Raw genomic sequence first — 11,419 nt, forward strand, 5'->3', positions numbered from 1 at the left:
CCCCATAGTGTCCCCGCACCACCCCCGCACGCTCTGACCCGCTCTGCACACCCCTACCATCCCCGCACACCCTGTGCCACCCCCGCACGCTCTGACCCGCTCTGCACACCCCTACCATCCCCGCACACCCTGTGCCACCCCCGCACGCTCTGACCCGCTCTGCACACCCAGGCCCGCTCCGCACACCCCTACCATGCCTGCACACCCTGTGCCGCCCCGTACCACCCGCACCCCCCGTGCCACCCCCTGATCCCCGGGCCCGCCCCCGCGCTCCCCTCACGCCCCGGCCCCGCCGCGCTCCGCCGCAGCGCCCCCTCACGGCCGCCCCTCGCCCCGCCCTCGGGCGGCCCCGCCCCTCCGGGCGCTCGGCGATACCATTCGCCTCTCACCGGGAAGGGGGGGGAGCACTCCCCACCCGCACAGAGGGGGGAGCCGCGACCTTTAAGTAGTTATTATTACTATTGTTGTTAATGGTTTTTCTCTCTCCAAATAAATTTTCTCCTTGGTTTCCAACTGTGGTGCATATCACAGCTTTGGTGCCTTTATTATAAGCAGATAAAGGTAATATTTTTTCAGATTGAAAGGCATAGAAAGATGGAGCTTTGGATAGAAGATAATGCAGGGTGGGTCAATATTATGGACCAGCAAGGGATATAAATAAAAATCCAGGCAGAGACCCTCTCCAGAGCACTTCTACACACTTGCTCTCATAAAATCGAGCAACACCTTCATGATAAAATATAAAGCTCTAAAGAAAATGCAGATAAAATGAACATGGGAATCCTTTTTTAAAGGACAGCTGTGCCCCAAATAAATCCCCCAAAATCCTCACCAACCCAAAAAAAACCCCTGCAAAACCAAAAGAATAATTCCAGAAGGAACCATAAAATTAAAGGCTTTGGCCAAATACCACTAAATGTGAGAATGAAGAGTTGGCTCCTCATTTTCAGTAAGTCCCATATTACAAAGCAAGTCTCCACACAGACTCGGCTAGGGAAGTGTATCAAGCCTTTGTGCCAATATCCAAATGCTTGGAGCCTTGTTCCAACCCTTCAGTAGTGTTCTGCAGGCTGGTGAGGCAGGAGGGTGTCATTTCTTCCGCCACCTCCACGGCGAGTTGGAAATAAGAACTAGAAGTTAAACCACTGATGGAAAAAAGGAGCATGAACTCCAGAGTACACAATTCCTGGAAACACAGAAAATTAAAATCGATTCCCAGAGGATGGCAGTGCTCAGACATGTGCTTCCCATATCATTGCACACGTTCCTCATTCTGAGCAGCTTGATGGGATTGAAGAGTTCACACATCCAGGCTTGATTAAAGCCCAGAAGAATTCAGCACCATTTCTTTCACACATGCCAAGCCGATTCAACTCTGGATCCTGCAGATGGCTCAAGAGGATTTCCGGGTTACACCTCAGGCAGAGAAGGCCCAACTACACATGGAGCTGTGGATTTATATCCTTGAACCTGCCCAAGCACGAGGGCAATGCTGGGAGGATGACACCTTCCACAGAAAAGGTCTCATCTTGGAATGGATGGTTCAGCCCATTCCAAACTGAAGCCCTCTCACTGAGTAGGGAATCATTTATCTTTTCGACCTGAAAAGCTCTAGAAAACACAGAAATTTGTTTCAATACCAAAAGAGTTCACAGCAGTCAGCACAATAATGAGCTCCTAACCCATCGTGTCTAAATCACAGAGTATTCTGAGTTGGAAGGGACCCACAAGAATCACTGAGTCCAACTCCTAAGAGAATGGCCCATAAAGGGATTGAATCCACAACCCTGGCATTTTTTGCACCACACTCTTAACTAACTGAGTTAATCTCAGGGTCATTTATGTTATTCCATAGGAAAACCATGGATAACATAGAAAATAAGCTTAATGGTGCTTAGAGATTCAGTTTAAGTAAAGATAAATGATTAAAAAAACCCCAAAAGCTCATGAAGTCGTAACTTAATAATAAAAGAGTATATTAAAATGATTTGCCCCACCTTTATGTAGAGATGATACATATTTAAAATACTATTTTCCAAGTAAACATAATTAAAACATTATTCAAATAGCAGTTAAGATATCCTGCATTTCAAGATTCTTTTAGGAAGCTGCTTTCTCACTACACTGTTTTCAAGTATATCAGTCAGGTGAATCGATCAGTGGTATAAAAAGCTTCTGGTTTTTCTGCTGCACTGTCTTCCCCACCCAATTTCTCCTGGGCACCCAGTTCTCGTTCTGCAAGCACCCAAACTCCTGCTTCACTGGATTCTTGGATTTAGAAAGGCCACTTTTTTGTAGACAAAGGGAAGTGCAAGCAGCAAGGGTCCCACGTCCAGCCACTTGCTGGCTCAGTCAGAATCATCGCCACAACCATCACTGCCTTCGGGATCGCTGCTCTTCTGCAAAGAAAAATGGGAAATGGTTTATCAGTACTGCATTTACATCCACAGACCAACCTAAACCAAAGATACTGGCTTTAAACCTCTCAAAAAGTATAAGAAAATAGTCCTGGATCCCAACTTCATGTCTTAGACCCATCTATTGTAGTAAATTTCTGGTGGCAAATGATGCTTTCTTGTAGCAAAAAAAGCACATTGGATTACAATTGCCAGCAGAGGAAATTTCTTCTCACTTAAATTTACAACTCCATAATTACAACCTGCAGTATGTGGGAAACATAAAAGTGAGATAGCAACATGAAATGCTGATATTTAAAATAAATGCAGGTGAGACAAGTTAACTGTTTTTTTATGCAAGTCCCTCAAAAGCAACTTTTTTTACATTGTCTAAAGCCAGATTTGAGAATTTTGTCTGCTGCAGAGAATTTATGTCCAACCTGTATTGCAGATATGCCAGGGCTCACTAACACTTGTTTAAAAGTGAAGTCACTTGCACAAAGTAGTACTAAAGAAAAACTACAAACTTAGAAACTTACAAGGAAGTTGGAAGTCAGAGATCTTCTCTGCGAGCCACTCCTTCAGGAGTAGGTCAATATGGTGCAATTAATTTGGGGAGTTTATGTATTTTTTTAAGTAAGTATTTTAACTGATATGACTGCTATCGAAGTATTTTTATAAAGAGAAGCTAGCATGGTATATGTCTACAGACCACATGTCTTTAGTTACTCCTTTTTCTTTCCCTCACCACCACTTGCTGAAAACACCAAATCCCACAAATTTAACACTGGCAGTTTAATATCTTACTACAAAACAAATTCCAAGACACTCACACAGCTGACTTCATACCAGCAAGCACAGCTCACTGAAGTGCAAACAGCCTGCAAAATCTCAGCAGAGTCTGTCATATCATGCCTTATTTATCCTTCCCACACAGCTTGTGCTAACTGTGAAGCCAAACCCAAACTTGGTCAGGTCTATCTGCAGGGAGCAGAACCTGCATCCTGCCAGGAACATGTCAGAGATTGGGAACCTGGCAGCACCAAGTGCTGCCAACATCACCAGGTGAAGGACTCCGAGCCACAAGGTCTCTTTGGGTCTCATTTAACCAAGCTAACGTGGCTTTTGCCGTGACCTCCTGTCACAAACACCCCTCCCACTGCTCCAGAACTCAGAAAAAATAATCCTGAGAAATTTATGGTATCCTGCTTGTGCTATTCAACAAGGCTGTAAGTTTTATGTTATGTGTTGAAACTCTTGAACTCAAGCAAAAAAAAAAAGGCAGAGACATCATTAAACCTAATATTCTCCACCTGCTACACAAAATAAAGCTAATTTTAAGGACTCTGTTATATGAAAAAAGGTCACTATTCTCTTCTGAGTTCAACTGCAAAGAAGTTTTAGCCCTGCCCATCATTCATCCCTCAAGGACATGCCAGCCTTTAACTGAAATTTCCATTTTGCTGAAAGTGTATTCTACACCTTTGTTGTATCGCACCTTACAGCTCACAGGAGCTGCTGTTGCCACAAATCCAATTCCACAATATCCCAGTTATTCAGTAGCTGATCTAATGGCCCTATTACGAGCTCATGGCAGATTTATTTAAAAGAACTGGTCCTAAATTTCCCTAATCCCAAACCTTATCTGGTAACAGGGAATTACACAAAATGAGAATTAGCCCAAAATCAGAGAATACAAAAAGCCATCAGGTATTTAAAGGAATCCTGAAACCTAGACCCCCAAAGGCTCGCAATGTGTCCATAATTTGTTGCCAGTTTATGATTATGCAAATTGCTTGTGCTTAAAGCTTTCCTTCCTCCCTCATCAACTGCTCCCAGTAAAACCCTGTGAGAACACTTCTTTGTACAGTTCATTCCACTGCTCATCAAGTTCATCAAGTGCACAAAGACAGAAAAGATTATACACATTTCACACTCCAGATGACTGTCATCTTCCGCAGCACATTCATGGAAAACAAGAACGTTACAAAGGGAAGAGACATTTCTTCAACTTGACAGCTTCCATTTGTAAAATAATGGCTTCAGTCATTACCTTTGAGTTTTTGTTGCTGGTTTGCATCTCAACAGCAGACGAGTTGAAGTCGTGAATGGGGAGGGTATTTAGCCAGTTTGCCATGGATTTCTCCTCCCTTTCCGTGTTGATAATGGTAGGATAGATGTACTGCTCTTTGAAAATAGCAATCTTCTCCTCCTCCTGTGTCCACTCCAGTGGCTCATGCAGCCCATCATTCCCAAAACGCCTGTTGTATTTTTCAAAGTGTACTTTCTCCAAAACCAGCCCAAGTCCTGGGGCTTTGGGGACGTCGACCTTCTCCTCTCCCCAGCTGCGTTCCATGATGGACTCAGCAGCATAACCTTTCACAATTGCTATCACCAGCCCAATCATCTTCCTGATCTGGTGCATCATGAAACTCTGACCTTTCACTTTGATCACCGCAAATTCCATATTTTCCCTGACAAAGGGCTCTCCACAGTACATCTCCATGATGTACCGCTTGGCACTGGGGTCCCTGGGGCCCTTCTGGGACGTGAAGTTGTGGAAGTTGTGTGTCCCTTTGTAGCAGGCCAGCAGTTTATTGACCCTTTCAAGGGTCTCTGTGTCCAGCCGATAAAGCTCTTCCTGCACAACATGGTCCTTATGGGCAAAGGCAAATGTTGGCAGCATGTAGGAGTAGGTTCTGGCATCACATTTGTTCTTGGAATTGAATCCCCCAGTGACTCTCTTCAGGCCTGGATTTAAAAGTGACATTAGGTTTTTCAATCAGTAGGTTACAGATTGATTGTGATCTCACTCCTACCAACAGGAATATTTTTTAAGTAAAACACAAACAAAAAATAGATTTAAGAGAACACCAATTTTAAGCTAACAGAAGCATGTTAAACTAAACCACTTGTAAGTAAAATTATAATGGTAAGGGAGAGACCTTCTGCAGGAGAAAGCTTCTCTTGAAAACATTTTCTCTGCCCATTTCAGTACTCTTACCCAGAATTCTGATGTGAGAAGGAAGATGATTATTGATCTTTTCTAAGATGTCATCTCTTAGCCTGACCTTCAGTGATACAATCTGCCCAGCTGCAGACACACCCTGTAAAAACCATAAAACACAAAACCCCACATAATTACGTACTTTGGAAGCTCTGGGATAGCACCTGCAGAATTGAAATAGCTGAATAACAAGTTTATTTGCTTGTACTTTAGTTTAACAGTGGACAAAAGGAGAAGTTTCAAGCCACATTCACTGTGAGTAGCACTTGCTGCTGGATCTCCCTCTGGACAATGCTTTACCAGTCCATCCCAGTAGCAGTGGTGTGCAAACCCCAGAGTTTAGGAGAGCACAGCCCCTACCCAATGTACCTTATCTGTTCGAGCACACCGCTGGAAAGACATCTTCTTCATATCTTCCCCGTGGTTTTCTGGGATGCATCCTGACTGAACAAGGGCAGAGACTAAGTCATCTTCAATTGTCTTGAACTGTGAAGATCCCACATTTCTCTAAGAGGAAATATGTAGCAAAAATAAGGAATAGAACAAATAGTAGTAATTGGATAACTGAAGACAGCAAATTTGTTAATCACACATTGTTGTGAAATTCTTTAAAAGACTTCCCTTCACAGCCTAAAGAGCACTGCCATTCTCTAACAAAACTAACTGTATTTTACAAGGGAGTGTTAATAAAACATCATCCTTATTTAGCTGTTACTGTTACGGCAAATAAAGGCTCATTTCTGATTTCACTGTGCAACACTTCTGGAGTTTTTTGACAATTCCTTCAACTGCATGAAAGAGCACCAATGAAATACTGTCTCAGTGCCTGCAAGTTAACAGCTGCTGCTCCAAACCCAGCCTTTGCAAATTCTGCTTCTAGAAATTAGATTGGGTTCTTCTGCTCAGTTCACCTGATGTGCCTGTAAGCATGAGGTTTTACTGCTGGTGAACAAAACTCCTTTGATGTACAAACAGAAAAGGCTCCCTTCCCTGTCTGTGTGCAAGATTGTCAGTCATTCCTTGGAGCTTCTGAAGTATTCCTTAAGTGTATGGAGCTTGCAGTACGTGGAGAGGAGCAGCAGATGGAGCAGGATCACCCTCGCTGCCAGCTCTGTGTCACAGAGCACCCTGCACGGGCAGGTCTGGTGCTATGACAAAGCACAGTCCCTACAATCATCAGAGATGCACCATTGACTTTTTAAAATTAAGTTACTACCGAGCCATTTGAATCCATCCATACACTGTTCCTGCCCCAGCTTTTCACACTGCAAATGCTCAACTGTTTCCCTACCCAGGCACTGTGACTGCAGTTATAAACCTAACAGACTCCAAAACAAAAAATAAGCTGGATATGTTGCTTTGCCAAACTACATACTTGCATCCCATGGTAGCCTTTCCCAGAATATGCCATCAAGAGCACAATCTTCCTTTTGGGTGACTTCTTATTCTGATCCTCTGCATCTTCCTCATCCGCATTACCCTTCAACCTTTTGTTTTGATGCCCGTTTTCTTCCAGCCTTTGAATCACCTCGCTGCTGCTGTTGAGTCTCTTTGTCTGGCTGGAAACCGTTGCTCTTAAGTCCTCAGCCATTTTAAGAACCTGCAGGAAAACAACCACAGATGGGATGAGCACGAATGGCATGAAACTCGGGCAGAAAGCGACAGCTCCATCCCTCGGGGCCCAGAAAGGGACAGCACATGAACAAGTCGGAGGCAGGAAGGGCGAGCACCACTGTCCCTCCCCCTAGACCGTGTCACCATTCCCTGGAGAAGGAAGGCAGGGCCTGCGCTGCCTGGACACCCGGCGGGCCGGCTGGGAAGGCCGGCAGGGCGAGTGGCGATGGGCCCACCCGGCCCGGTCCGTTCCCAGAGCAGGGCGGGGTGCGGCAGGGCCCAGCGGTACCCACGCTGCGCTGCCGCCGCCACGGCCCGGCGCACGCCGCGCTCCCCGGGACGGAGAGGCCGCAGCTCACGACCCTGAGCCCCCACCGCAGCATCGTCCCCGGATCCGCCGGGCGGGAGAGGCCGCGGCCGCCGCCCTCAGCCCCGCGCCCGCCGCCGCCGCCACTTACACGGGCGCTGCGGAGCGACGCCGCCGCGCGGGACACACACGTGCGCCGGGTACGGCGGCCGCGCGGGGACACGGCGGGAAGGGCGAAGGCAGCGCAGCGCCGTGAGGGGCAGCGCCGTGAGGGGCAGCGCCGTGAGGGGCAGCGCCGTGACGGCTCCGTACAGCAAACCGAGCCCTTCCCGGATCTCCCTCTGAGGCTAAAAAGGGCAGCGCCGTGAGGGCAGCGCCGTGAGGGCTCCGTACAGCAAACCGAGCCCTTCCCGGATCTCCCTCTGAGGCTAAAAAGGGATGGCGTGTAGAGCCAGGTCTGCTCCGGGATTCCCAGCCGGGAGAGCTCGCCCTGCTCCAGTGCTGGCAGTGACCAGGGTGAGGTATTGCCCTGCTCAGCCCCGCCTCCCGCACACGGGCTTTCACGCAAAAAGTCTGGCAGATTGTTAAATCAAGGAAGAGCAGGGGAAAAGGCAAACGAACAAATACATTCCGGTGGTACATGGTGGCTGTGTAAGTAAAGCAGCCCGTTTTTCCTTATCCGTGGGCAAACAGGCACTGACAGCACTACAGTCCCGGTGAGGGGAGGACAAGGGGGAGGGAACAGTTCACAGGGTACACAGGTCTGCAGAAAAAGCTCACGGTTCCCTTCCCAGAGGGATCTCACATTGGATCCCTTTTCCACACACCTTCTGTTCATGCCAGTGTCGAGCATGGGCCTCTCTATTCCCACTTCCCCTCAGTTTTTCCTCCAGCCAGCTTGCTCACGCAGTCCTCGTGCTCATGTTTTGTGCGGCAAGTTTTATCTGTAGTGATGCACTTCATGGGGAAGCTGAGCACAACAGGAGCCCTTACCAAGCCACAGCACGTACCTCCCAAAAAGCCAAATGCACCTGGAATAGTTTTTTCTCCAGTGCTCTGTAGGATGGAGCTATCCAGTGAGGATGTGGGTTCCCTGGCACGCTGCGAGATTAGTGTAGGAGAGCTCCATTTACCCATTCAGATGGAATATGGAAGGGTTGACACTTCCAAGCTGGCCAGATTATCGCAGACCTGTTATTTCAGCTAATAAGGGGAAGAAATGCAGCACGTCCTTTTTTGAACTGACACTTCTGAGTTATTTCAGGAGCGGGATAGAGCAATGGGAAGATTTATCACAGGGTCCCAGCTGCACTTTGTTTAGAGAAGTGATAAAAGATGGCCCGTCACAGTGCAGTGCTGCTGCCAAAAGAAACAGGAATACAAATTTCTCTATCAGTGCAACCAGGGTGTCTGAATCTTTTTTTGCCTCATTTCCTTAGGAAGTGGAGCTTATGCAATTGCACTGTCTGTCCACCACATCCCTTCCTCCTCCTTCCCTGCCCTGATTTCTGAGTTTGGCTCATTTCAGTAAATTTGAGAGAGGGAAGAAGGCAATATGGAAAACAGTGATGGGATAGGAGAAAGACTTGCATGGATATCCCATGAGGGAAAAAGCTTTGGTATCCCAGTTCCTTACCCATTCTACGAGCAGCCAAGAAGCTTCAAAGCAGGCAGCACAAGCTGTGCTCTTAACCTGCCACAGCACATACTGGCTCTTCCCTTTTCAGACTTATCTATTTTATCTTGAAAGACCTATATAAGATTTATCTATTTTATCTTGCTACCAAAAGCAAGGAGAAACCGAAGTGACTTGTCAGAGTTGCTGCTGCTGGTGCGTTCTGGGGGAGTCAGACTCTCAAGGATGGGAAGGCAGACGCTCAAGGAGGTCTCGAGTTCGCTCGGCACTAAAATCAGCATCGTCAAAACTCTCTACGTACCAACCATCTAGGGCCTCACAGACAAGTGACCTTTGTCGAGCGGGGAGCAGCATGGCTGCAGGACGGGGGGTTGGCATGTTTTTTGAGGCAGTTAATTTAATTCTCGTAACGATGTCAGTGTCACTCTTCACCCCAAATTGCGCGGGGTGCCCGGGCGGCGGCCGCCTGCAGATGGGGCTCTGGCAACGCGAACCGGCACCTCCCTGCCTGTCCTGGGAACACGCACAGCCCTGGCTCCACAGCTGTCCCCTGCCAGGCACCTCTGGCACGCAGCTCCCACTCCTCCCAGCCTGGGGATACTGCGGGCTGTCGCCTCCGGCTGGCAGAGCAGGGCCCATGGCCCCACTGCAGCGGGCTGTCCCCTCCCTGAGCAGCCTGTTCCTGCTCTGCTGTGGCAATGTCACCCCAGCAACTTCCTCATCTTCCTCCCCAAGGCCTGCTTTGAAAAAGGAGAGATTTACTTCAAGAGGATTTGCTTTCAATTCACAGAGAAAATTCCTTTTAAATCAATGAAAAAGGCTCCAAGGAAACACTGTGTTTTGAAAGACACTTTTTTCCAATTTTTTTCTGTTAAAGGGGAGAAAAAACTGCTAAACTGATCTTTAGTGAGTTAAGGGCTTTGCTGCATAGCACTAGAAGTTCAGGAGATGCCAAACGTTGTGGTTAAAAGCCATTTACATCCATGTTGGGAACTGGTGACATGCTGAACTCAAGGGACAAAGAGCACCTTATCCTGCTCCTCCCCGGCAGTTGTGTATTGGGCATTAGCTGGAAACATGAAGAAAAATTGTGCACATTTGGGAACTCAGTTATCTTCTGTCCATGGTAAGGGGAAACCTGTGTTTGACATTTGCTTCAGCTCCTTCTTAGAAATACACTATTTAACGTGTTTTCTGAAAGCATTCAAATCCCTTGCCAGGTTCCAGCTCCCAGGAGGGGGGGTGGTTCTGACTCTATTGTCCCTAAAACGGCTGTTTTTAGAAAGAAATGTCCCAGGGAAGTCTGTATCTCTGCACTACGTGCTATTCCTCACCCAGGGAATGGCACCCATGCTCAGTGCTACATTTATGGCAATAAATCTAAATAAATCCAACTGCTAGCATTTCTCTGGAGAGCATTAGCTCCTGCCCTGCAGAGCGACGCCAGGGTATTGTCTCCCTGCACACAACCCTTCCCCTCCTTCAGCAAAAACCCTCCCTGGAGTGTGAGGTGACCAGGCACAGTGGGCCACTGCAGAGAAGCCAACGTCGAGTTAAACACCAGAATGCTGAAATGTGCTGTGAAGGAGTTAACTCCTCGTGAAATAAAGCTTTAAAAGAGCTGGAAGCGGAATAACTGATCTTTGTATCGCCCTGGTTCAACACACACCCACCCGTTTCTGCTTCCTTGATGTCACTGTCACCTCTGGTCTTTCAGAGTTGAATGAGCGTGTTTTTGCTGACGTACTTACCAACAACTAAATATAAAATGCGGGAACAAAGCCAAACGCCCTGGAAGAATTGCTCAGGTTTGTTTTCTCCTAGAATCAACAGCAGCATGACGTCACAGGCGACATCTAGAAAGTTGTGCAATTTCCACTGGTGCTTTTGAACTATCCAGGTCCCATGGTGCAGTGCTTTTAGAAGAGACTGTGTATTTCTGTTGTTGAAGTTTTCCCTGCTAGCACTTTCCCCCTCTGCTCTGCTGCCTGTGAGAGTCCCATGCATTCAGCAGAGATGTCTCTATCCACACAGGCATGTGACACACAGTGGTCCCTCTTTTGTTTGGCTACAGTGTTTACACCTGAACCTTTGAAATTCTTCATGGGCAGCTTCAAAAGAAACCCCCTCCCTCACCCTCAGCATCAGAAACTTTTACATTTATATATTCTACTGCTATCCCATGCTGCAGGGAACAAATATACATGAGGGTTTTCCACAAAACGGAAAAAATGTTAAAAAAAAAAAAAAACAACAAAGAAAACTCCCCAAACCCTCAAAAAAGACCCAAGTGTGCTGAGCTGTCAAACTTTAAGCAACAGCAGCATTTTTAATTATTTAGCTCTGACCAGCTTTCCAAGGGCTGCCGTGGGTTCTTGCCCAGGTTGTACCACCGCATTTTCACCACACAGAGCTCCAGTTTCTCAGAGTTGTCCCCAGCACTGATGGTGCTGCAGCTC

The 11,419-nt window shown here is 47.2% G+C and overlaps 1 protein-coding gene across 4 annotated transcripts; it reads right to left on the reverse strand.

Annotated features, from left to right (window-relative positions):
* Positions 1-506: 506 nt before the first annotated feature.
* Positions 507-7,840, reverse strand: PUS1 (pseudouridine synthase 1). Of its 4 annotated transcripts, none has more exons than XM_048323140.1 (6): positions 7,476-7,840; positions 6,779-7,003; positions 5,773-5,910; positions 5,401-5,503; positions 4,450-5,147; positions 507-2,399 (listed from the first exon to the last, which is right to left on the reverse strand). In XM_048323140.1, the coding sequence occupies exons 2-6, from the start codon at positions 6,992-6,994 to the stop codon at positions 2,349-2,351; spliced, it is 1,206 nt and encodes a 401-aa protein (XP_048179097.1). In that variant the 5' UTR covers positions 6,995-7,003; positions 7,476-7,840; the 3' UTR covers positions 507-2,348. The 4 variants fall into 4 exon arrangements, with proteins under 4 accessions (XP_048179097.1, XP_048179099.1, XP_048179098.1 ...); XM_048323142.1 differs by lacking the exon at positions 7,476-7,840 and adding an exon at positions 7,393-7,448; XM_048323141.1 differs by lacking the exon at positions 7,476-7,840 and adding an exon at positions 7,311-7,396.
* Between the last annotated feature and the right edge of the window lie 3,579 nt (positions 7,841-11,419).

Source organism: Corvus hawaiiensis, chromosome 18, assembly GCF_020740725.1.
Source record: "Corvus hawaiiensis isolate bCorHaw1 chromosome 18, bCorHaw1.pri.cur, whole genome shotgun sequence".
NCBI lineage: Eukaryota > Metazoa > Chordata > Aves > Passeriformes > Corvidae > Corvus > Corvus hawaiiensis.